The sequence below is a fragment of the Micromys minutus genome, assembly GCF_963924665.1.
Source record: "Micromys minutus genome assembly, chromosome: 21".
NCBI classification, from domain to species: Eukaryota; Metazoa; Chordata; class Mammalia; order Rodentia; family Muridae; genus Micromys; species Micromys minutus.
This window is the reverse complement of record NC_137956.1, coordinates 45,273,665-45,301,307: the sequence shown is the minus strand read 5'-3', so window position 1 is coordinate 45,301,307 and position 27,643 is coordinate 45,273,665. Positions and strand designations below refer to the sequence as shown.

Here is a 27,643-nt window from a genome sequence, read left to right as displayed (position 1 = left end):
CAGACTTACTTAAAACTTTGTAAGATGTGTTTTGTGATTTGCTTGTTATTTTATTTTGGTTGGGAGTGATTGTATTGTTCTCCAGCATGAACTTCGTAGTTTAATACTGTCAAAAGGTGGGAATGTCTGGAAATGTTAAAAATAAAATAAAATTGGGCTTTTGCTTCCTCCACCATTCCTCCCCAGATCCCATGGAGGCGGGCTTTGTGCCATGTCTGGTGGCTTCACCCCATCCTACATTGGCCAAGGAGAAGGAAGATGAGAGAGCAGCAGAAGCAGAGGGAACATTAGCCCCAAACTGTCCCCTCTTCATAGCTGTCCCCACCATATTCCCCTTCCCTTTTCTGAAGATCTCTTTAGCTGGAGGACCTGAGAACCTACCCGATACTCATCTAAATTCAGAATGCAAATTAGAAGAGGGGGTGACATCAGGCAAGACTTGATGTGTGCCAGGACAGAAGTGTAGTCTAAGGTGTAGGAAGGGAGAATGTCATCAGGAGTGGCTGTCTTGTGACCACAAGATGGCGCGCCAACTTTGCAGTTTTGTTTTGTTTTTTGTTTCTTTTTTTTTTTCTGTTTTGTATGTATACATGTGGTGTCTGTGCGAGTGTGCATGCACATCTGCATACGAGAGTGCAAGGACGACACTGGTTCTCTTTCTCTATTACGTCCTACATTGTATGTTGAGGTAGAGTCTCTCTGCCTCAGAACTCACCATTGGGGTCAGCTGGTTAGCCACCTTACCCTGGGGATTCCTGTCTCTTACTTCCAGAGAGCGGGGTTTACAAGAGGGTTGTCACACTAGCTGGCTTTATGTGGGTTCTGGGGATCCAAACCATGCCCCCCCATGCTTTGAGTGCAGCCAGCACTTTACCTGGTGAGATATCTCTCCATACCCCTTGCAAGTCACTTGCTGATCTCTGCATAGGACTCAAAGGTGCTGGTTCACTGGTCTGCTTGTCTCTCGGTTGAGTTCATTAGTTCCTTCCTTACCATACCCCTCTCTTCATTCTTTCCTTCCCTCCTATCTAGATAAAGTCTTATGTATCCCAGGCTAGTTTTGAACTCACTATCTAGCCAAGGATGATCTTGAACTCCTGATCCCCTTGCTCCACCGTCCAAATCTTGGGATTATTCCAGGTAGCAAGCCTTCCCAGCTTTTACAGGTGTCTTAGTGACCTGAACTCTGGTCTTTATGTGGCAAGCACTTTACTAAGCTACCTCCCCAGCCACATGTTGTCTCTGACACAGGGTCTCTTGGTGGTTCAGAACTCAGCAAGGAGGTTATACTGGACACTGAGCTCCAGGGATCCTTCAGGCTCCACTTCCCTGATGTTAACGTAAGTGCTGTCTGGCTTTGAGTCTGTTCTAGCATCTGGGCTCAACAGCTGAGTTCTAGCCAGGCCCTTTGAAGAGAGAGCGTCTAATAACCTGGGTATTGTGTGGTGACAGGAGCACTGGTAAGGCTTGCTCTGTTTTAATCTGTGCCTCTTCCAGAGCCTCTTTTCGCCCCATGTACCTTCCCCAGTCAAAGGGAACATGCGGAGTCTAGGATCTCTAATCAAAGCTAATCACAGCCCTCACATTGCCTGGATAATATTACAAATTAGCCGCGTTTGTTCCTGTTTTGACTCAGGATCACAGCAGGAAGCTGCTAAATAAGAGCGGGAGGGCTTGCCGTGCCTTTCAGATCCCTGACTGGAGTAGTCCTGCTCCAAGCTAGACTCTTTCGCTCGGCTCTCTGTTTCCACAGAAAGTTTGCACAGGGCAGCCACAGGCCACGCTGTGCTCCTGCCTTAGTCCTGTTGACTGTGTATTGTCAGGCAGCTGTCACAGAGGCCATCTTTGCAAAAACTCAGCTGTCCCAGTTAGGTTTCTCTTGCGGTGACAAAGGACATGACCAAAAGAAACTTGAGGAGGAAAGGGTTTATTCGGCTTACATTTCCAATCATTAATTCATCACTGAGAGAAGTCAGAACAGGAACTCAAGGCTGGATCACCAAGGCAGGAACTGAAGCAGAAGCCATGAGGAGATGCTTCTGATTGTCTTGTTTCTCAGTATGCTCAATAATACTCACGACCACAAGAGGTAGCATTGACCGTGGTGGGCTGGACCCGCCGCATCATTCATCATAACACACATGTAGGCCAATCTAAGGGAGGCAGTTCCTCAATTGAAGTTCTTTTTTCTCACAGGCCTTTAGCATGTGTTAAGTCGACAAAAACCAGACACCAAATAAACAAACAAAACAAAACAAAAACTCAAACTAATCAACACATCTTTTGCTCCAAAAGGAATCCGAGAGTGTTTATTCTGAGACAAGGAGAAGTGGGTATGGCTTGGAAGCACCGATTCAGGTTGGCCTGGAAAATTGTTCCACAGTGGAAATGGATACTCCAACCTTTCATAGTTCTAGAACAAAAGGCAGCTAAATATTGAGATATTTAGTATGTACATCGTCAGGGTGGGGCGGGCAGCAGGTAGGCTGGTTAGGGCAGAGCAGAGAACTCTCTCCCCAAGGTTTCAGGCCCTAGTTGATGCCATCTTAGTTTCTGAGATGCCAGAAGCAAGAGGTCTGTTAGTCACATAACTCGTTCCAGAGGTCCCACTTGATCCTCCAAGAATATCAAGTCAGATTCTGAGGTTAAAAGTGACCAGGGGAACAAACATATCCTAAGATAATCTTTGATCTGCACTTGGAGTTTTCTAACCCAACCACCAGCAAGCTCCAATCCACTAGTCAGTGACTGTTCTGACCTGCAACTGGGGTGTAGCTTTTCTAGAAAACTCCAGTGAGCATTTCTGCCTTACTCGTGCCTCCTTGGTAAGAAATAGGCTTCTGAATGGGGCAGTCAGCTCAGGACCGTATCAGAATGAGTCACACCAGCCCCATTCAATGTCTCCAGCATCTACTTCATTACAGGGCCTGGGGGCACTGAATCATCAAAGCCCTTGAAGAGGGTGTGTGTGTGTGTGTGTGTGTGTGTGTGTGTGTTTGTGTGTGTGTGTGTGTGTGTGTGTGTGTGTGTGTATGTGTGTGTGTGGGGAGAGTTTCATTGAAACTATGACTCAGCAGTTAAGCATGCCTGCTATTCCATAGAACCTGTTAGGACTATCCCATAGGGCTCTTCTTTTGAACACAGGATCTCTTTATGTATCCCTGGCTAGTTTGGAACCCACTACATAAACCAAGCTAGTTTGAGAATCACAGAGATCCACTTGCCCCAGCTTCTGGAGTGCTGGAAAAATAATCCTTCATCCTTTATTTCTCTTAACAAATCAGCCGTCTAAGATTAGCCATATCGGCAAGCTCTGGGCTAAATTGAGAGACCGTGCTTCATGCATACAGCCGAAGAGTGATGGAGGTGGAATCCTGGCATCCACCTTGGGACTTCCAATGCCCACTCGTGGGTGTATGGCTCATGGGAGCACTCACTCACACATATCTTTTTACACACAGTGCAAGCATCCACCCTGGGCCTTCGCAGACACAGGCGCTCACACACATGCCCCATCCCCATACATGTGCACACGTGCACACACAGAGATAGAGACAAGAATAGTGAGCTTGGTAGGATGCTGGGGGGATCAACAAGTCTCTGGGCTTTGAGAATGGGGCCTAATGGAGCAAGAAGAAACTGGAGCTGTGTAAGGCTTCCCTTATTGCTCTTCGTTATCAGCAGGTGACTGGTTCGTATAGGTCTCCAGTTCGCCTCTGCCCTGATGTTTCCCCATCTGAACTGTGTTACGGTGAAAAGCAGTACTATCACAGGCCGTCCTCGCTGTGGCTTGGTATTGTGGGAGAGAAGGCTGTGGAGGATGCTGTGCACTAACTTCTGTGCCTGTCACTTGTTTCTGACATCGAGTATGGCATTGTCATGGATAGAGCTCATGACTGAAAACATGGCTGGGGATGTAGAGAAGGAAATTTCAAAGAGAAAAGAAGAGAAAAGAAAAGAAAATGTTGTGATCATGGCTGGGGACATAACTCACTTGGGAGAGTGTTTCTCTACCATGCATGAGGCCCTGAGTGACACAACTCAAGAATGCTGGCCCTTGCCTGCAATCCCAATACCCAGGAGGTGGAGGCAGGAGGATCAGAATCCATTTTAAAGGCCGGCCTAGGCTACATGAGACTTTGTCTCAAAAGAAATATGGTTTAAGCTAGTGTGTGATTTAGTTTTGGGTGGCTTATAATGACTCTTCCTGGCTATCATGATTCTGTCCAGCTCTTGCTGGGCGGATTCTTCTGCTGGTGGAAGTGAGTTCCACATGTTCTCTGCCTAGGGAGCATTGTTCCTCTTTTCAAATAATAATTTACGTTCCGAAATTATATTATAATTACATCATGTTTCCCTTTCCTCTCTCCAGACTCTCCTGTGCACTCTCTCGCTCTCTCAGATTTCAGGTTCCTTTTCAATTTAATTGTAACTTGAGTGCACATACACACACACACACACACACACACAGAGAGAGAGAGAGAGAGAGAGAGAGAGAGAGAGAGGCATATGCACACACCAAATAAATAATTCTTTTAAAGAAAGTAACCAGGACTTTCCAAACCACTTTTGACCCCAAGTACAACCTCTCCCCTTCTCTGTGGAAGCAGCTCTCTGTGTCGGTAGCTGCCTACTTTGCTGGCCTGCATGCTTCCGCTGCGTGCAGACTTTAGCGGTTAGCATGGAGACATCATGTGGGTTCACCTGAGGTGCTGAGATGGAAGGGAGCAAGGACTCCTAACCACGGTGCTTCATTTTTTCCTCTCTGATTGTTGTAGAATTTCTTTTTAAACTAAAACAGCCTTTTGGTTTGTGAGCCTCTCTGGCAGGAAGACAAATGATTTTTTTTTTCTTTTTCTTTTTTTCTTCCCCCAACAGTATCAGACATGTGGTTTCCTGTCTATGTTTAACTTTGCTCGCAGTACATCTCAGCCAGCTGGTTCCCTCTGGGCCTGTTGCAACTTTAATGGTGGGGCTTCACGCCGTCCAGTAAGCCCATTCTGTGGGTACCAGATGCCTTGCACACTTGGCTGACTTCAGGGCCTTCTGACTGTGTGTTGTCCCCTGTGCCCCTAAACTCAGGTTGAGGCTGTCTAGCCCCAGCACTGGCTGATCAGCTTCTTAGAAGAGACTGAGGGTTTGGCCTACGAGGGACTGTTGTTGTTGTCTTCATTTTGTCTTGGTTCTTGGTTTTGAGACAGATTCTCCTACAGCTCAGGTTGGTTTTGAGTCTTTTAGTTGAGGACGACCTTGAACTTCTTATCCTTCTGCCTCTCCTTCCAAGATGGCAGTCCTGTACCACCACGCTCAGTTTATGACCTGCTCAGGATCCAGCCCACGACCCCATGAATGCTAGGCCAGTGCCCTGCCAACAGAACTAACTGTCCAACTGCCCCAGCCCTGCCTTTGGCCTGTCTGCGTTCCCTGCCTCCTCTCTTAGGTGCTGCGATTACATGTTGCTCCACTAAGCCTGGTGTTTGGGGGAATCAACTGAGGGCTTCCTGAATGAGGGCTAGGAAGCACTCTACCCACTGAGCTACACCCCCGTCCCCTTGGGTCTTGCAAACAAGCCATGAGAAGAGAAGAGCTGTGGCAAGCTTAGGGCCTCTGGATACATGTTGCCTTCAGATTGGGCACTCAGTCCTCAGAACAGCTGCCTTCCAGTTGTGCATCTTAGTTTTGAGGGGAAGCAAGGCCGATTTGCTTTCTGGACTAAACGCAGAATTTAAAAGAAAAAAAGAAGGAAGGAAGGAAGGAAGAGATGTGAAAATATAGTTGAGAACAATTGTTCCAATATGTAGAAAATTGTGGACTGAAATCAGTGCAGTTGTCTCCCAGAAGACAACTCCAGCATTTGAGTCCAGACCCAGAGCTCAGAGAGTATCTAACCGTGAATAAACCTTGGCTGGAGAGCTTATGCCAAATCCTTCAGTACAACCTGAGTCTGGACAGAGAAATATACAAACTGTACCACAAGGCAGTCAGGATCAGCATAGGATGTATATATGAAGTGACTCAAGGTCAAACACCTCCATTTTGAAAATTGTTCCCCCCGCCCCAGGCAAGTGTTCTGAGGCTCCTGTGGTGGTAGTGGGGGTGGTGAGCATGTACTTATAGAACCCCATTCTCCATGAGTCATTGTGGGGAATGGTGTCTACTGTGTGCACAGCCTGTCCTGGATCCATTCACCAGATAGGACCCCAGGGCTTGCTACTGTGGTGGCCATAAGTATATGACCCACCCAGCTTGTCCCTAGGTGACCCACAGACTCCACACCTGTGGGTCATGACAAAATGGCTGCTGTGAAACTGTGTGTGCTACTTCCAGAGAGTCCCACTGTATGACTGGTTAAAAAAATAGACTCCAAGAAGCTGGCAAACTGGGCTGGTTTCTATTTCTACCCAGGCTGAATTCCGGACGGTGAGCAATCTGAACTTCTCTACCTACAGCCACGGGGCTTTGAAAGTCTTTTCTGATAGGAAGCAGCTCATGCCTACTCTTATATAAACCTTTCTGGTTATTCATTGTGTCTATTAAAAATAACAAAAGCAGTGCCAAGGAGGATAGCTCAGTCAGCGAAGTTGGTAGGGACTGAGAACCCACAGTAAAAACCTGAGCAAATGTAGCACTAGGGATGGGGAGGCAGGACAGGAAAATCCCTTGGGCTCACTCACGCAGCTCAGCTTACTGCCTGAGCTTCAGGCCCACAAGAGATACTGATTCAAAAACAAGGTTGATTGCTCCTGAGGAACACCTTAGGTGGACTCTTGTCTCGTGGATATGCACCAGCTCACACACAAACATTCCTGTCCTGCCCACACACATAACACACACCATAAAAGTGTTGGCTTTTAATAATAAAACAGTTTGCATTTGCCCTTCTGGTTTAAGGAAAGCTATATATGGACCTGGAACAAAGACTCAGTGGTTATGAGCACTTGCTGCTGGTATAGAGAGGACCCAGGGTCAGTTCTTAGCACCCAAGGCTCACACCTGCCTGTAACTCCAGCTGCAGAAAAGCCTAACATAGTATCATTTCATACACAATGGATCTTAAACTTAGCGGTTGCATTTCTTCTGTTTTCCCAGCCAGGTGGACATAATTACCTGGGTTGCAATGTTCAACTCCCAGGTTTTGTAACTTCTGCATTAACTGTGCAGGTTCTGGCTTAACTGCTCTTGGTATCAGGAACGTTTTCTAAGCCTCCAGGACATCCCAATATACAGCCAACATCAGGAACCACTGGCTAGAGTCTTGTGTCTTTCTTTGTATTGGGTATTCCAGATTCGAGAGACCTTAGTGGGTAGTGGCCATCTAGACCTTAGTGGGTAGTGACCATCCACACAGAGGGGGCCAAAATTCAGTCTACGTTTAAGGAGAAAGCAAGCAAGCCTCATATCTCTGCTGGCTGATCTTGATAGGAACAGGATGTTCAAAGATGTTACGTTTTCAGCTAATTAGAAGTCAGTTCAGGGAGGGCCTTGGTCTGCAGAAAACAGGCATCTCTGGCTTTAGTACAAACCTTAAGAATGTGAATGAAGAGTGTGATGACAAGGACCGAGGATGTATCCAGGCAACGGGGTCACAGTTTAGGGCATGAAGTATTGAGCATTACCTGGTACTGCTAAAGACTCTGATGATGTTTACGGTGCAAGGTCTCTTCCAACACCAGCCCAGCTCCCTAGAGACGATAAACCCCGACTTCAGTGAGTCTCTGCCTTTTGGATTCCTGAGCACAGGCAGGAGACAGGCAACGATGGAAAAAGAGAGACCAGACCGAGGCAGCTGGGCCACAGCATATCCTGGAGAAGTGCTCAGGATCCCAGCCCACAGTAGCATGCTGCCTATATTTAGGGTGGCTCTTCCAGCCCGTTAATCTAGTCTGGAAACCTTCACACACACACACACACACACACACACACACACTTGTCCTGTAGAAAGTTGTAGATCTTGCCAATTGACAGTGTTAACAATCAAAAGGAGTTACATTGAGTCAGGATGATGCAGTTTCTGGGCATAAACCCTGGGCTAGTAGGTGACGAACTAAGCATGCTCCATGGCTCCATCGCTGCTGGCATTAACTTTGTGGTTAGTCTTTTCTGTTTGACTCCTAACTTTGGGCGTGTGTGCTGTAGGTGGAAATGTCAGGTTACCTTTTCACTGCAGTTCAGTGATCAGCTGCCCTTCCGTTGTTTCAGCTTGAACCTTACTGTTCTGGCTGTCGAGTTGGTCTTGCTCAGTTTTTAACCTAACAGTGGCAAGCTGTGTGAGGGCCTCTGGCTGAAAGGCTAACAGTTCAGTTCTAAGCTGTGCTATGGAGAATCAACCCCAATTCCCTGACTGCTAATTCCAGTACCAAATGTGTGTGTGTGTGTGTGTGTGTGTGTGTGTATGTCTGTGATTGTGTGTGTGTATGTGTGTATGTGTATGTATGTGTGTATGTGTGTTTATGTGTGTATGTGTGTGTATGTGTGTGTTTGTGTGTATTTGTGTATATATGTGTGTGTTTGTGTGTATGTGTATGTATGTGTGTTTGTGTGTATATGTGTATTTGTATGTGTACTTGTGTGTATGTATATGTGTGTACATGTGTATGCATGTGTATGTGTGTATATGTGTGTGTATGTATGTGTGTGTGCGTGTGTATGTGTGTATGTATGTGTGTATGTATATGTGTGTGTATGTATGTATATGTATATATGTGTGTGTGTGTATGTGTGTGTATGTATGTGTACACATGGAGACCTGAGGGCAGCATCAGATTCCTCATACACTGTCAGTCATTTCTTTTTGAAATGAGGTCTCCCACTGGTCTGTTACTTGACAAGTAGGCTAGGTTGGTTAGTCAGTTAGGCCCAAGAGTCCACTTCTTGCTGTCTCCCTATCACTGGAATTGCAAACACAGGCTACCGTTCCCAGCTTTTTAATGTGGGTTTGGAGGGTTGGGCACAGGTATTCCTACCTAACAAGGCAAGCACTTTACCTTCTGAGGCATCTCCCAGACCCCATAAAGAGTAACTTTGAAATATCCCAGTATTTGGACTTTGTGCCAAGAATGGCTAAAATGGTGAGCCTCTCTATCGTAGCTCTCCGCTTGAGGTCTTGTCCACACCTCCCAGGAGTAAGCCAGAAGAGGCTTTTGCACTGGACTCAACTTTATTTAAAGGAGAATCAAGAAGAGCCGCATGCAGGAGAGACTGTCTGCTAGGGAGGGGAGCCGAGAGATGATTCAGCTTGACATATTTGCAGAAGGAATTAAAGGCCACAGGGGGAAGGCCTTGTCCCTCATTACAGGGAAAGAAATATTCTCAAACTCTACCCAGAGTGCTTAGCAGCACTGTCGCCACGGTGCCCATTAAAGTCAGCCCTATGACTCCAGCCAGTTTACTCTCCTGTTGCTTAATTAAAATCCTGTTTAATTGTTTGCTTGAATTTGCTTGCTTTTCATCCGAGAGGATGAATGGGGAAGCCTATCTCACTCCACACTGCTCTGCTGGTTAATTGACTGGAATATTCTTGGGGGTTGTTTTCTTGTTGGGCAGCCTGAGTACAGTCGTGCCAGTAGCCTGCCAATGATGCCACTAAGAGACCTGGTTTTAGGAATTTATCCATCGTCTCTGGCACAATAGCAAGAAACCTACTCTAGCTCTGGGAAAGGTACTTTTGAAACTTTAAGGTGTGAAGGAGCCATCCAGGGAATGTTCAAATGCACACTTGGACACGATGATTTAGAATAGAGGCAAGGATTCTTCTTTCCCATGAGCACGTAGCTGATGTGTGCTCATGCTGCTGGTCTGCACTCACTTCCAATGGGAAGGGACCAAGATACTCTGCACCATGACAACAAGATGCTTAAAGATTCATGTGATGGCAGCAAGATATGTGAATTCTAGAATTGCCAAATATATATATATACATGAGTGAGTGTGTGTGTGTGTGTGTGTGTGTGTGTGTGTGTGTGTGTAACATAGTTGACTATTCACTCTCTCTCCCTCTCCCCCTCTTTTACCCTGTCTATCTATCTACCCACTTATTTATCATCTACCTATCTACCTTCTTATCTAGCTACCTAACTATTCACACACACACACACACACACACATTTATGAATAGATATTTATGTATATATGTATATATATATACATACCTACATATACACACATGGATATGATTATATACATGGAGATACTTAGACAAAAATACTCGGATAGATTGAGCAGAGTTGTTCTGGTTTGATTTCTAATGCAGTAAATAGTATAACTAAAGTGAATTGTGGAGGAAATAATTTATTTGGCTTATATTTCTAGGTCATAGTCCATTACTGAAGGAGGTCGAGGCAGGAGCCCAGACAGGAACTGAGCAGAGACCATAGAGTAGTGTTGCTTACTTGCTAGCTCTCTGGATCATGCTTAGCTAGTCCTCTTATGTAGTCCAGTCCCACCTGCCTAGGGGATAGTGCCACCCACAGTGGGCTGGGTCCTCCCACATCAACCATCAAGCAAGACAATTGCTTATAGACATGGCCACAGGCCAAACTCATCTGGGAAGTTCTTCAGTTGAGTCCCCTTCTCACCCCCCCCCCCCCCCGCAGTTGATACTAGATTGTGTTGACAATAAAAACTGACCAGGACAATACCAGAGCATTTCTTTTATAAAGATGCTTTCAGAAATTGTCTTACAGTTTCTTTACAATTATATCACAATCAGATGTTTTGTAAAGCTCTGACTGTTTTTTTTAATTAAAATTGCACAAAGGTTTATTAGCATTCTTCAAAAAAAATCCTGCATTTATAAAGGCAAGCTAACATTCATTCAACTCTAAGCATGAAGAAGAAGAATTACTTTGAGCATGTGTTTGGAGTGGGGAGGGGAGGAGGCAGCTCTCTGAAGCCTAGTTAGGGATCTTGATGAGACTTGTGAGGTGTCTGGCAAACGTATTATATTTTACCAGACTGGTGGTTTTAAGATGTTGCCTTACAATAATTCATTGAGCTTGGCACCTGTTTTATGTGTTTTTCTGCATTTGTGTTTTATTGGACAGTCAGAGTAATAATTTACAGAGGCCAAGTACTGTCTCAGATACTTTTGTGTTCCAATTCCATTTCTGTTGCTGTGAAAAATACCAGACACTCACCCCCCAAAAAAATATTATGAGAGAAAAGTTTTATTTGAAATATAATTTCAGGTTGCAGTCTCTCATTGAGGAGAGGTTCAGGAGTTTGAGACAGCCGGTCACACCATATCCACAGTCAAGAGCACAGAAGACAGAATGTATGTGAGCTCGTTGCTTCCTTACTTACATTCAACTCCATGTCTCTACACTCATACAGTTCAGGACCACGTGGCTAGGGAATGATGCTACCCTCAGTGGGATGCATCTTCCCACAACTATTAATTAAGACAGACAATCCCCTAAAGACATGCTTGCAAGACCAATGCTCTGTAGACAATCCCTCATCCCTTCCCAGTTGATTATAGTTTGGGTCAAGTTGACAGTTAAACTTGACATGGAACATTCTTGGTTTGCTTCTCTTTTTGGTCCCTATCTTATGCTGAGAAGTGGAAAGCCCTCTTGCCACATAGTTGCCTCATTTTAAGGATGAGATATTAGATGTCTAGCTGATCTGCTCCCATTTATCACAGAGTCTCCCTAGCATGGGATCCAGGAGGTCATCTGAAATTTCCTGTTGTGTGTGTCCCACAAGAAAGGCCAGATCTAACTGAAGATAAGAAATAATTTGACAATTTCAGCATCTGAACAAGTAAATACTTTTCAAAGATAAATATAATTTTTTAATATTCTTTAATTTTGCCTTAGAAGATAAAGATGAATATGCCATAAAAGTATACAGACTGATAGAAAAACTCAGGAGAGAATGCCATGCTATATCCTTCTGTATGATGATTGGAAAGTAAACAATTTGTTTTCTAAATCAAGCCCTGTTAGCACTGCATAGACACACACACACACACACACATACACACACAAATACACACACACATACACACATGAATATACACATATGCTCACATATACACACCCACACATACATGCTCTCACACACACCCATGCACACACATATACACACATCCATGTATACACATATACACAGACACACACATATGTTCACATATATACACTCACATACATGCTCTCACACACACACATGAACAAACATACATACATGCACACACATACACACATATGCTCACATATATACACTCACACATACATGCTCACACACACATGCATACACATATGCACACACATACTCACTATACACACTCACACACCCATGCATACACCCATGCACAGATAGAGAGAGAGAGAGAGAGAGAGAGAGAGAGAGAGAGAGGAAGGGAGGATGAAAACAAGCTACTTCCAGGCTTCTTGTGTGCTCTGTCCTGCCCACATCTGATACTAATGTCTGAAAAGAACTTAAAAATGAGGCTCTCTAATGGTTTAAAGTAAAATCACTGGTGAAACCAAATAATGAGGCCGACAAGGCCTCAGAGACACAGTAAGTTGAGGCCTGTGGGTGGCATTCAGTTGGTAGGCCTTGGTTCAGCCTCTAGCACCATTTTACAAGGAGCAGCCCTGTAACTCGGCCACGCTGAAGGTGAGGCTGTCAAGGTCATCCCTGGCTACAAGTTAAATTTGAAGCTAACCTGAGCTACATGAGACACAGTCTCAAACACTAAAACGAAAAATAAGAGCTAACAGGAAAAATCCTAAATGGATTATTATTTATGTTTTGATAAAAACCTGATGAACAGAGATGAATTCGAGACATAAACTCCTGTGTTAGTATTTAAAGCCTGTGAGCCATAGTGAAGGCATTTGGAGGGAAAAGTCATTAATCTAACTGTACACTAGAAAGGGACCTGGTGTATACAGTTATGAATACAAGAGGCCATCTAGAGAGATCCTTGGAGAGACCTCACTGACTCTCAGAGTGTAACAATATTCTCATGTCACCGTGATCATCTGGAGCCACCGGATAAGTATGCAATTGTTCAGGAAGGAAATTGAGCTAGACTGAGATACACGGAGGGAAGGAAGAACATCCTGTCCCAGGCCCCTACCTCAATTATGACTTTAAAATTGATCTAATTATTCACTCAGCACCTATCAGGGGTTACAAAGGGACCTTTACCAATGAAGCATGTCATGAGCAGCCTGAATGCAGCACCTGCCTCCATCAGGGAGGAAACACAGAGCCGGCCTCAGGACTGTTGGCAGTAGAGCAATGCAATGCTAATGCATTAGGCATCACCTAGCGCCCTGCCTAACGAAGCTCAATGTATGCTACTTGTCTACCCTGAGAAGGGCATCAGAGTGGCCTTCACCACTGCAGCACAGAGCTCCTTCCCAGACTCAGCAAAGCTCGCAACAGAAGCCCCAGGTGCTTTGGTGGGAAGCGATACACCAGTCCAGACAGATCTACCTGTGGCATCCTAGGAGATGGGTCGATTTTCAGTCTGCTATAGGAAGCACTTTTCAGAGAGGCCAGCACTTGGATACCTTCTCTTCTTCCAAGGGCACTTTGTTTCTGTGTGTGTGTGTGCTGTGGACTAATTGAAGTCAGATGAAGCCTGTAGAATTGCTCAGAGGGACTTGTAAATGTGTCTGAAACATTATGGTGCTCAAATGCAATGATGTCATATTTTTATAGATGAATATATATTTCTGTAATAATGCTTAGGCAGGATCTAGCAGCAAACCTGAAAAGAAAGGACAGACGAGATCCCTAAAGAAGGAGCAGATCCCTCATTTGTCAAGGCATCTCTCTCAAACATCAATGGCTATGAACATGTCTATGATTTCAACCGGTGACAGAGTCAGAGGTACAGCAAATGCTAGGACATGATTCAGAATACGTCAGTGCTGGAGTGAGGGCTAAGGGGTTAAGAGCACTTATTGCTCAGGGTCAGGGATCTCCTTTCATTTCCCAACCTCCACAAAGCCTCTCCGCACCATCTGCAACTCCAATTCCAGAGCATCCAATGCTTTCTTCTTACCATATAGGACACAGTACACATACACACACACACACACACACTGCACATATATTCATGCAGGTGCACACACACACACACACACACACACACACACACACACACACACACACACTGCACATATATTCATGCAGGTGCACACTCATACACATAAAATAATAAAGAATTCTTTTTTAAAAAAATAAATGATACATTTTGGCTAAAGGTCAGAGAAGCTGAGACCTTTTTGCTCATTAAGTTCACAGAGCCACTGAATTCTGCTCATGGAGCCCGGGCTAAGAACATTTGCTATTGTAAATAGAGCCTTTTTAAAAAGAACCTTTAGGAAATTCTACCCAGAGCTGTTCTAATTTTATGTTATATAAAAAGAAACCTTTCATGGAAGATTCTAATAGTTTCAGAAGTATGCCTTGAGTCCTTTTATGTGTGAAGCCCTGGAGCAGTCTTCGGAGTACTCTTTTATGTCAGACCCTCGGTTCATCACTGAGAGTAAGAAATAGGCTCTGTAGCTCTGGTGCTGCTCTTTAGATGTCCCAACCAAGAGCTGGCAATATGGCTGCTCTTACGGAGGACCAGTTCAGGGGCCAGTATGAGGGTTCAAACTCTCAGTAACTCCAGTTTCAGGGGACCCAACTCTCTTCTGGGTTCCATGGTTACCAGGCCCGCAAGTGCGGCATATGCATTTATGCGGACCAACGTCCTTACATATCAGACAGAAAAATCATTGGTAGTTATCACCAAGAACGTAGCCACCAAAATGCTTGGTCTTGCCTCCAATGAAGACAAGCCCTGTACAAATGGAGAGGTTACTTAAAGCCATTCATTACTGGGTCTCGCTAGTGTCTCACCCAGGTGACATTTAGAGACACCAAGACATAAGGCTAAGAGCTCTGTTCACAGAGAGCTTGTTGCACATATTGGCCTGTTTATTTACTGCCTGAGTCAGTCTTGGGAAATTCAACAGCCTGAATGTCAGTGCTCCTCTCTGGGATGTGGGTCTTCTAATAATAACACTTTCTACCCTGTAGACCTTTCCCGGCAATTAAATATAAGAATTGTGTAAGTCCTGAGAACTCCGCAGGGACAGGAGTCTCTCTAATTTGGGGATAAGCAGGAAGAAACATTTAATGTCAGTTTCTGAGCCAAGCAGACCTGAGTGTGGGCCCATATCTACAGTTCTCTTCGTTTAGTGGAAACCCAGAGGTCAACTCCGTGGCGTGCCTGGGAGGCTCTTATTTAGGTCCAGCCACATCCCAAAACTTCCTTCCGACCTGAGTTGTTATTGTGACTCCCTTCATCTTCTCTTTGAAGTTTCTAGATTGACAAATGTTATTCAGTTAACACGTGCACATGTGGGCATGTGCACATACACACACACACACACAGGGAGAGGAAGAGGGATGTATATGTATATGTGCATGTGTATGTATTGAGGGAGGGAGGGAGAGAGAGAACACTTTACATGTAGGTTTTTTTTTTAAGTTTACAGGAAACTGGAGGGGAAAGTGAAGCTTTGGTTTCTAACCATGAACTAGGGGACTTCTAGAACCTTCTGTAATCAGCATCACATTTTACTTTTAGTTTAGGTGCTTACCTCAGACTAGGAGAGAGAGAGAGAGAGAGAGAGAGAGAGAGAGAGAGAGAGAGAGAGAGAGAGAGAGAGAGATACAGAGAGAGACACAGAGAGAGAGAGACAGAGAGAGAGACAGAGAGAGAGAGAGAGAGGAGCAAGAAGGAGCTCTTTTGTGAGTAACTAGGAATTATAGACTGATCAGTTAACAAATGAACACTTATCGCAGGTGATTTAATGCACCGGAGTCACAGCTAAGAAGTTATACAGATAAGAGTTTTAAAAAATCAGAGTCGTATTTTCTTACATGTGGAAAGAAATATTCACATTGGACCAAACTGAAGTCTCCCCAAATTCTTCTAGTGTATAACAGGGTACTAAACCTAACATTTATAGGGCAGGGGGCTGCTGATTTATATATATATATATATATATATATATATATATATATATATATATATATATAATAGTACCAGATAGTAAATACTTTGGGCTTTATGGAGCAGAACTGGTCTTTATAGCAGGAAGCTCCCTATTAAGAGAAGCCACAAAGGGCTTCTCTCTCCCTCCCCGACCCCTCTGTTTAACAACTGCTGAAAGTTGTGGCACAGGGTGGGGGGGTTATCTTGATCATAAGACCATACAAAACTGGCTAAATCAGCCGGCTTTAAAACATAAGGTTCTATTCATGTGACAGCACAACATAGAAAATCCTGGAAGTGGTCCAGCCTATGCCAACTGCCAATATATCCCAGTGGTACTAGATGACCTGACCACTGCCCCATGGAGCTCCCATTGTTCTGAGAGGAGTGTTCACAGGTACTTAGCCAAGCCAGTTTATGACATGGTGTTTTGTGTAGATCCGGCCAAGGAGAGCGAGGACAAGCAAGCCTTCTCACACAAATGTGTCAGCAGGTCGTAGGGATATGGGCCTCGCTGGCTTTGTCCTGCTCTAAGAAAAAGAGACTCTATGTCTTGTTATCCAAAGTGAATGTGTGTTTCAGGGGTCAGTAGTTAAGTATGTACTGTTGTTGTAGCTGAAGGTCCCCACACCCATATCGGTTGGCTCAGAATTACTCTATAACTCCAGCTCCAAGTGATATGACACCCTCTGGCCTCTGAGGGGTCACACACACACACACATACACACACACACACACACACACACACACACACACACACACACACGCACACACGCAAAGGTATAGAAACCACAAAAGACATTGTACCAATTTCCCCCAGCATTTCTTAGAGAGTGGCATTTAAGCTGAAGTTCAGAGTAGGAGATGTTTGAGTAGATTGTCTTTGCTCTTTCCCACTTTCCCACCTGCCCCTGTCTCTGCCCCTGTCCTGTTCCTACTCCTGCTCCTCCTCTTGCTCCTCCTGCTCCTCCTCCTGCTCCTCCTGCTCCTTCTGCTCCTCCTGCTCCTCCTGCTCCTGCTCCTCCTGCTGCTCCTCCTGCTCCTCCTCCTTCTCCTCCTCCTCCTGCTCCTTCTCCTCCTGCTCCTCCTCCTCCTGCTCCTCCTCCTGCTCCTCCTCCTGCTTCTTCTCCTGCTCCTCCTCCTCCTCCTCCTCCTTCTCCTCCTCCTCCTCCTCCTCTTGCTCCTCCTGCTCCTCCTGCTCCTGCTCCTTCTCCTCCTGCTCCTCCTCCTCCTGCTCCTTCTCCTGTTCCTCCTCCTCCTGCTGCTCCTCCTCCTGCTCCTCTTCCTTCTCCTGCTCCTCCTTCTCCTCCTCCTACTCCTCCTCTTCCTCCTGCTCCTCCTCTTCCTCCTGCTCCTCCTCCTGCTCCTCCTGCTCCTCTTGCTCCTCCTCCTGGTCCTCCTCCTCCTCCTCCTGGTCCTCCTCCTGCTCCTCCTGCTTCTCCTGCTCCTCCTCTTGCTCCTGTGCTGCCCTGAACTATCAGCTCTGTGCCTGAGTGTTAAGGAGAGGCCTAGAAGGAAAGGCCTCTTGGAAGCCTTGTTACCCTATGTCTACTGTGTGAGTATGTGTGTGTGTGAGTGTGTGTGTGTGTGTGTGTGTGTGTGTGTGTATGTGTCTATGTGTGTGTGCGTGCATGCATGCCCATATGTGCCCATGTACACATATATATGTGTGTGTTTATATCTGCAGGTATGCAAGTGTGTACATGTAGATGCTAGTGGATTCCTTGGGAATGGTTTGTACATTTCTGGGACAGGGTCCCTCATTTAACAGATTAAATGAGACTTGCTGATTTGGCTGGACTGACTGACAAGCAAGCCTTAGAGACCCCTCCCCCCGCCTCCATTTCCCCCAAGCTGGAATCACAAATGTGTGCAAGTTTACATTTGGAGGTTTAACACAGGTCTTCGTCCCTAGGTGCTGTACCAGCTGAGCCTTCTCCCCATTCCTTTCTTTCCTGTATGTCGTGATTACTTATGAGGAAGAGACTTGGAACTAGTATCTCCCACTGCCTTAGGCATCGAACATTGGTTTATATGGTATCATTGGTCATCTCTGATTCAGTTTCAAACTAGGAAGGGCATGGCTGGTGTGCTAGTGTATAGAATCATTGGCCAGAATCCCTATTTAGTATCAGTGGACCCAATTCATATGCCTCCTGGTGGGGCACACACCTCCAGAGCCTAATGCATTCCCTCCTTTGCCTTATCTCCACATCAGAATACACCACCAGCAGTCCTGACCTATTGTTGGTCATCATTCAAGTGACAGGCGTCAGCCTCCTGCCTCCGCTGGGGATTGCCATAGCTGTCATTATCATCTTCTACTGCTACCGTGTCCACCGGCAGCAGAAGTTGAGCCCATCCTGGGAGAGCAGCAAGCCCCGGAAGCTCATGGATTTCAGCGACAACTGCGCCATCATCCTGGAGGACGACCGTTCGGACATCAGCTCCACGTGCGCCAACAACATCAACCACAACACAGAACTGCTGCCCATCGAGCTGGACACGCTGGTGGGGAAGGGCCGCTTTGCCGAGGTCTACAAGGCCAAGCTGAAGCAGAACACTTCCGAGCAGTTCGAGACCGTGGCTGTCAAGATCTTCCCCTACGAGGAGTACTCGTCGTGGAAAACGGAGAAGGACATCTTCTCTGACATCAACCTGAAGCATGAGAACATCCTGCAGTTCCTGACGGCCGAGGAGCGGAAGACAGAGCTGGGCAAGCAGTACTGGCTGATCACAGCCTTCCACGCTAAGGGCAACCTGCAGGAGTACCTCACTAGGCACGTCATCAGCTGGGAGGACCTGCGGAAGCTGGGCAGCTCCCTGGCCCGGGGCATTGCTCATCTCCACAGTGACCACACTCCTTGTGGGAGGCCCAAAATGCCCATTGTTCACAGGGACCTCAAGAGCTCTAACATCCTAGTGAAGAACGATTTGACCTGTTGCCTGTGTGACTTCGGGCTGTCCTTGCGCCTGGACCCTACTCTGTCTGTGGATGACCTGGCCAACAGCGGGCAGGTAAGGGGAAGCTGGTTCTGTGTCTGTGTGTCTGTGTGTGTTTCATAGGTGTGTGTGGGTATACTTACTCAAGCATGCATGTGTGGAACAGAGGTTGACATCAGCTGTCTTTCATCATCGTTTTTCACCTTATTTTCTGAGACAGGGTCTCTTACTGAACCCAGAACATGCTGACTTGTTAGATCGGTGGGCCAGTGAATTCTGAGTCCTGGTCTCCCAACCCCACCACAACCCAGAAGCACTGGATTACAGCAGCATGCCAATGCACCTCTTTTTACATGGATTTACATGGATTTTGGAGCTCTGAACTCAGGCCCTCACAGTTCTGCAGCAAGCTGTCTCCCTGCCCCCCATGTAACATACTCACTAGTATACTAACTATGAATGACACAAAGCAATGTGTTTCACAATGACGTTTCCATCTATGCATATAAGGAACTGTAAACAATACCTTAGATAAATATCTTTCTATTATCCCTTCCCCTGACCCCTTTCCCCTTCCACATCCCTAATAGCCCTCCTCCTTTTCCTTTCCTTTTCCTTTCCTTTCCTTTCCTTTCCTTTCCTTTCTTTTCCTTCCCTTCCCTTCCTTTCCCTTTCCTTCCCTTCCCTTCCCTTCCCTTCCCTTCTCTTTCCTTTCCTTTCTTTTCCATCCTTTGAATTCCACACAGGACAGAAAACAATGCACCTTCTGAGCCTGGCTTGTTTCACTTAACAGGATGATTCAGGTCCATTTGTTCTTCCCATAGATACCATCTTTGAATTCTTCTTTACAGGTGAACAAAACTCTACTGTAAATGTAAGCCATGCCTTTAAAAAACGATTTATTTATTTATTATAAATAAGCACACTGCAGTTGTCTTCAGACACATCAGAAGAGGGCATTTGATCCCATTATAGATGGTTGTGAGCCATCATGTGGTTGCTGGGATTGAACTCATGACCTCTAGAAGAGCAATCAGTGCCCTTGATCGCTGAGCCATCTCTCCAGCTCCAAGTCACACCTTCTTTATCTAGACAGCTTTTGGGGGAGAACCCAGGCAGACAACATAACTTGGCTATTTCCACCTCCCCTCTTGGTGCACACCCCAGGCTCTTGTCTCATGAAGTTCTATGTTATAGATTTACCTAAGGAATCCAACACATTAAGATATCAGTCCCAGACATACCACACTCTCTTGACTAGGCACCTTTGTTAATAAATGATGTTTTGCTTCTTCAAATCTTTTCTGGACTGAGTCAGCTGCCTGTTCTCCCCTTCCATTTGCAAACGGTTTTCTTTCTTTTGGGAACTATTAACATCTTAGCTCTACTTTTTCATATGGCTGTTCTAGATACTTTCTGCTGCCTATTCTTAGTGGTTATAGTGATTTCTAGATTCTAGAAGGAAACCTTAAAGTCCACATCCACACTCAAGACACCCAGCATGTCTCGGCACAGTGGAAGTTAATAATAAGTATTGTTTGAGGGACAGAATAGTTCCATTTATCTTCCCTTCCATTTTTCTTCCCTTCCCTTCTCTTCCCTTCCTTTCCCTTCTCTTCCCTTCCCTTCCCTTCTCTTCCCTTCCCTTCCATTTCTCTTCCCTTCTATTTCTCTTCCCTTCCCTTCCCTTCCATTTCTCTTCCCTTCCCTTCCCTTCCATTTCCCTCCCCTTCCCTTCTATTTCTCTTCTTTTCCCTTCCCTTCCATTTTTCTTCCCTTCCATTTCTCTTCCCTTTTATTTCTCTTCCCTTCCATTTCCCTTCCATTTCTCTTCCATTTCCCTTCCATTTCTTTTCTCTTCCCTTCCATTTCCCTTCCCTTCCCTTCCATTTCTCTTCCCTTCTCTCCCCTCCCCTCCCCTTCCCTCTCCTCCCCTCCCCTCCCCTTCCCTTCCCTCTCCTCCCCTCCCCTCCCCTTCCCTTCCCTCTCCTCCCCTCCCCTTCCCTTCCCTCTACTCCCCTTCTCTTCCCTCCCCTCCCCTCCCCTTCCCTCCCCTCCCCTTCCCTTCCATTTCCCTCCCTTTCCCTTCCATTTCCCTTCCCTTCCCTCTCCTCCCCTTCCCTTCCCTCCCCTCCCCTCCCCTTCTCTTTTCTTCCCCTCCCCTCTCTTCTCTCTCTCGCTCCCTTCCTCCCTCCCTCCCTCCCTCCCTCCCTTCCTGTGTGTGTGTGTGTGTGTGTGTGTGTGTGTACATACATGTATAGTAGTGTGAAGGCCAGAGATACATGCCTCAGTGGCTACTCACCTTCTGTAGTGAGACAAGGCTGCTAACTGAAACTGGAGCTCACCAATTTGGCTGGGCTGGATGGACCTCTAACACCAGGGATCCTCCCATTTCTGCCCCTTCCACACAGGAGTGGGATTACAGGGGTGTAGCACCAGAACCACCTTCAGTGTAGATTCTGGGTACTGCAGTGTTGTCCTCTTGCTCGTGTGGCCAACTCTGCTGACGGAGCCATCGTCCCAGCCCAGTGATTCTATTTTTGAAGCGTCCCAGATCCAAATGGAAACCCTTTGACTAAGGCACCCTCGGAGGATGACCAGAGAGAAGGAAGATTTCCCTCCCAGGTGACAGCTGATGCCTCTTACAGTGGGTCCATGGTGAGATTGGCGAAAGTGTTATATAACGTGTCCTGGCCTGTAACTTGGTGAGCCAATCCATCGAGTCACCTCCTGGTGGAAGAAGAAGGCCACGAGGTCTTTGTTTTAAGATGCCAGTGAAGGTCCAGAAGCATGGTTGTATTCTCTAGCTGGCTAATGGGGCACATTCTAAAACCCTTGAACGGAACCAAACTTGTGAGGTTTCTGCCTCGTCAGCGCTCTGTCCACAGCAGCAAATGCAGTGTGGAGGCCATCCCACTGAGACAGGGACAAATTAATATGCCAGGGCAATGCCTCACAGAGCGCCCTGTTAGAAAAAAAAATGTCTTCAAAGGCATGCCGGTAAGAACTATTCTTTGGAACAGTGGCATCAAATGACTTGACCTCTGCATGACAGGACAGTGATTGGCATCGGATGAGCTCATACATGCTGCAGTGTTGGAAGTTTTCATTGGAACATTTCCCATGGAAATAAGATTTCCCCATTCCCTGCAGGCCCCTGTTTGTTTAATGTCAATCATAAAACTGATCACAGACCTAAATAACCAGAATAGAACGACTCATCACATTCCTGGATATGTATGTATGTATGACTTGGTCTTTTCATATGACTGCAATTTAGCAGAGATTTATGAAATTATGTCATATGGGCCATGAGGTAAATTAAAATGAAATGGTCCTTAAGTGACCCAACTGGGTGGCAGTTATTTTCATCACGAGTTTTAGAAATTCAAGAGTGGGAAAAATAAAAATCTGATTTGCAGAAGCAAAAATGAATATGTAAGAGCGTAGAGAGAGATGGTTTAGCAGTTTAGAGCGCTTGCTGCTCTTGCAGAGATGTCAAGTTTAAGGGTCTTGATCAGGTTCCTTTTCTCTGCCAGTTAGAGAATTCAAAGGGGGGGGGGGAATCTCAGCAACAGGAACAGGCAGCATCAGCCAGCAAAGTCAGATGTTTGTTTGTGGAGAGGAAACACCGCCATGTTACAGCCACACAGACAAAAAGACCCTCTACAGGGCTGAGAGGGATGTGAAAAGCCACAGTCCAGTCTCTTCCTGAGGGCTGGCAGTTTTCTCTGCTCTGAACTGCTTTCTTCCCCTAATTTAGGGGAGGAAACTAAAGAGAGATAGGATGGCTCATTGGCACAATTCTTATGTAACGTGTCCTGACCCAGCCTTGAACTTAGTGAGCCACTCCATCTGGTGGCCTACCAGTGGGAGGAAAAGCCAAAAGGTCTTTGTCTTTAGATACCAGGCTTTGTATCATGCCAAGAGGGTGCAAAAGAAGCCAGCCATCTTGGAAGTTTGCCACCTTAAATACATACCCACACATTCTCTCTGTCTCTCTCTCTGCCTGCCTTTTAAGGAATCTGTCTGATTCTTACTCTCCTCAGAGGACCTAGGCTCAGTTTCCAGCACCCACATGGCAGCTTAAAACCCTGTATCTCCAGCCCCAGGGGATCTGATGCCCTCTTCTGGCCTCTGCAGGCACCAGGCACAGTACCCACCACATAAAATAAAACTAAATAAATCCTTATTTTAAAAAGCATCGAAAATATCACAGACGTGGCCCTTCAGGTTGCTATAACAATATTGGATGATAGGAGGCATATAATAATATATAGGCAGATTAGTGGCTCTCTCGGGGGTACTAGTTTGAGCACACTTAGTTTAGAGTCTTTGAAGAGCTTTCAGGGAGAGAAGATAATAGATGTGTTATGTCTACCTGCGTAATTCTCATCACTTAAGACAACACTGTGTTGTGCTGGATTTTGTAAGTGCATCTGCACAGGGCTAAGGATGTTGCTCCGTCAGCAGAGGGCTTTGTCTAGTGTGCATGAAGCCCCCAATTTGATTGCTAGCATCCATAAAAACCTGGGTGTGGTAGCACGTGCCTGTGTTCTCAGGGCTCTGGAAACGAAGACGGAAAAATCAGTGGTTCAAAGTTAGCATCAGCTACAGAGTATGAATCCAGATTGGGCTATACAAATCCCTGTGCAAAAAAGGGGGACTAGGAGGTAGGGTAGGAAAGAAGAAGAAAGGGCTAAATAGAAAGAAAATACCATCACACCTCTAGCTGAGGAGCTGTTGCCAAGTAAATGGCTGCTGGTGGAGAAGGAAGAAGAGTTGTGTTTCTCCAGTGGAATAGGCACTGATAGTCACCTACGATCCAGTTCGGCCCCCAGTGATACTTAAGCAATCCTAATCAAATCAGTGGATCATTTAAAAAGGTATGGGAATAGACAGAGAATTTGTTAGCAAGAAGGGGCCCCAAAGAAGTGAACAGGAAATAAGAGGAGACAGGGCGAATGTGATCTTACACAATGTTATCTAAGAGCCAAGTAAGAAGCCTCTGGATCCCGGCAGTCATGGGCACGTGAGAAACCCAAGCTTTAGTGCCTTCAGAATCAAAGAATGAACGCCTCTCTGTGTGCCTTTTGATCTTAGGTGGGAACGGCGAGATACATGGCCCCGGAAGTTCTAGAATCCAGGATGAACTTGGAAAACGTGGAGTCCTTCAAGCAAACGGATGTTTACTCCATGGCTCTGGTACTCTGGGAGATGACGTCCCGCTGCAATGCCGTGGGAGGTGAGTACTTGGTCACGGCACGGTCAGTGGTGGGATGATGTGATTCTGCTGCCCCCCTCCCCCATGATCTAATGCTGTCTGTCTCAGGCATGGTTCGAAGGCTCTGCACAGACCACGGCACTCCACACCGGGAGACAGTTGAGATCGTGTAGCGCGATGCTATTCTAGGATTACTGGGGATTATTCTGAACAGCCAAGGTTTCTACGTGAAAAGCTTTACATCTCCTTTCATGTGGCTGTATAGAATTACTTTTCTCCCCATAGATGTTTTACTATCTTTTGAGAGGTGCTCACCAGACGCAGGGACAGGAATTACTTCTATTTACCTAAAGGGTAACAGTCAGATGAGCACCTGCATTTTATTTCTTCTCTTTTTGGACTGAAAGAACTGAAAAAAGAAATGCCTAAATATTTATTCTCATAGACATAAATTCTATGAGAATTCACAAAACTAAGCGGGATGGGTTGATATGTCTGTTTGGGGCTTAAAACTCTGGAAGCTTACTGAAGAAAATGGCTAGCCTCTAAGACTTTTCTGCCTTATCATTGTGAGCCCCGGGGAGGGGGCTGTCCAGCTTGCTGGTCCTTTCCCCCACATTTCGCTCTCTCCTCCCCTTCTCTTTGATCATTCTCCCCAAGCAGAATGCCACTGCTCTCCCAGGTCTCCTTGCTTTTTTCTCTGCATTCTGTAATCAGATCCTTTCCACTGTTTGAGACCGCTTGAGGGTTCCCACTGTGTTGAGATACTGGCCAAAAAGGTTTATTTTGTCCTCCACTCCCAAGAGAGGAATAGTCTGTTGTTTAGGAAAGCCAGGGCAAGCACTCAAACAAGGAAGAAGGACTTTGGTGAGGAAGCTGATGAGAAGATCCTGGAGGAACACCGTTTACTGGCCGGACTCTTCATTGTTTTCTTATTCTGATTTCTTAGAACTCCCAGGACCATCCGCTCAGGGGTGGCACTGCCTCAAGTGAGCTGAGCCCTCCCACATCAAACATCAATCAAAAAGATGCTCCACGAGTCAGTGTGCTGGGGGAATTTTCTCACTGAGATTCCCTTTTCCAACATGACTCCAGCCTGTGTCAAGTTGGCATAAAACTTTTAGCCAGCACCTCGGCTGCCATAGCCCGAACTTGAGAAAATAGATGAGAGCTAACATCCCTTGCACGTTCTGTTCCACTTTGTCTTGGGGGTATTGTTTCCTGACATCTAGGAAGCCAGATCGATAGTTCGCTACATTGTTCCCACTACCCATTCTTCTGCTCCAGGGCTTCGCCTCACGGTCTCACATGGACAAAGCGTACACCCAAGTCTGATTCACCTGAATTAATGCTTGACTTCATTCTTTCTGACTCCTGTTTATACTATTACACTTAGAAAATAGCAAGAAGATCATAGAGAACTAAAGAGATGGCTTAATCAATAAAGCCTTACCAGGCAAGCATGAGAACATGAATTCATATCCTCAGCACCCATGTAACAGTGGGTTTTGTAGAGGGGCGCCTATAATCCTAGTGCAACTCACCAGGGTAAGTGAGAGAGCCCGTCTCAGTACATAAAATAGAGAACAACAGAAGGATGTTGACCCATTGCTAACCCCCCCTACACACACAAACACACACACACACACACACACACACACACACACACACACTCACCATCTCATAAACATGCACACATACATATACACAAAATTAAATTTAAAGCAAGATTAATACAGAGAGTGTAATGTGTAATTCCAGCACTCAGGGTGCTAAGCAAAGAGGATTGAGTAAAGTTCCAGGTCAGTCTGGGCTATGTAGTAACTTACAGGTCAGTCTGGACTATAGAGGAAGATCCTCTCCTAATCACACAAACCCATGAACAACAAAAGTACAGAGACTCTAACCTACCCATCTACCTTTAATCCAGTCTAAAATTTAGCCTGTATCTGAAGAAGAAACACTGTAACACAACCAAAGCCAGGGAACAATAGTGTAGTGTTGTGTGTTGATCTTAGACCTCAGTTATTCCCAAGTCACGGGGGATGTGCGTTTCTGGAAGACTTGGGTTAGGATTCCCATGGATCTGACTCGATTTTTCCTTACCTTAATCCTTGTGAGGCTGGAGCAGGCACCTTAGGCCACTTGGGTTTTGGTGGGGTTTTCTCATCATTAGATGGAGGAGACGTGTCTGGAATAACATCATCACAGACACTGTGGTAACTTCTGAGCACATGGCACCAAGGGCAGGGTTGCTAATGTCAGTTAGGAAGTCTGGCTGCCAGTTTCCTCTTTGTAGAGACCTCCTTTTTCAGTTTGTATGGGATAAACACAGTGGAAGATACTCTGACTTGTTCATAATCTCACCTGTTAATTTGCTGAGAATTCTCACTCAGTTAAGACTGTGATGTTTGCCACCTGCAAATGTTTCTGTTTTTCTTACTCCTTGTTAATTAGCAGGCTTTCCATTCAGAAGGAATCTCTTTCCTTCTCCTCACTACTTCTTATTCTTCCGTTGTTTGTGCATTTGAGTCAACTGGAGTCAATGGGCAGCCCTTTCATTTTATGGATGTCCGATAACGTCATTGCTTATTTTGTTGCTTAAATAGCTACCTCTTTTGTTACTAACCCAAACTTCCCAGTGTACTGTACAGGGCCATCCCAACTGGACCCATTGCTGGCTGTGAGTCTCTATCTCTTGCAGAACATGGCTGGCTACCCAAACCCCAAGGAGAATCTTAGTCTCTTCTCATCCGTTCTTGAGCCACTGTCATCTATTTCTCTGGCCGCTGGGAAGATGCTGATTCCCATCAGTTTCCTGTCTGAGAGGTCTCCCTCCATTCTTCTAATAGTAGCTGTGTGTGTGTGTGTGTGTGTGTGTGTGTGTGTGTGTGTGTGTGCTGTTTTCCTCATAGTTAAACTTGTTTAATAACTATCTGCCATTATTAATGATTTTCTACATGGAAGCTTCAACAACTCCAAGACGGTTGTGCAGACTGCCAGGAGTCATGTCCAAGACCATGCTGATCCTGACACCACTGGTTTCTCTGGCTGGCAGTACCTCCCCTGCCCCCCCCCCACTTTGGGAGCTGTGCTTCTGTAGCCCGCCCCCGAAGCTGTCTGCCCTCCAGTCCTCTGTGCATTCCACTTTCATTGTAGTCACAGACAAGATCCCCTTCCTGTTGACAGTGGCTGAAGGAGGGAGAACTGGGGCGCATGGGGTAGAGCCAAGCTCACCAACTTTTATGGGCTCTAAATAAAGCTATAGGATAAACAAGTTTCCTTTAACCAGGATCCATCGGTTTATGCAGCTCATCTCAGAAAAACCCTTTATGACCTTCGTGGTACAAACAGGCAGGAACTGGATGGAATCCATTCTGGTTCCCCTTCATCCTGATGGGAACTTCCCACTCCTGGTTCTCCTGTCTCCACTCTGGCTGTAGAAACTGAGGCTGAATCCACAC

The 27,643-nt window shown here is 45.9% G+C and overlaps 1 protein-coding gene across 2 annotated transcripts in view; it reads left to right on the top strand.

The window, feature by feature from the left end:
* The window catches only part of TGFBR2 (transforming growth factor beta receptor 2), an 86,919-nt gene that overhangs the window by 44,597 nt on the left and 14,679 nt on the right, over positions 1–27,643 (top strand). For both annotated transcript variants that reach the window (XM_080934075.1, XM_080934074.1), the window contains 2 exons: positions 18,231–19,030; positions 24,059–24,200. In XM_080934075.1, coding sequence (XP_080790201.1) covers positions 18,231–19,030; positions 24,059–24,200 — 942 coding nt within the window. The remainder of the gene's footprint in view (positions 1–18,230; positions 19,031–24,058; positions 24,201–27,643) is intronic.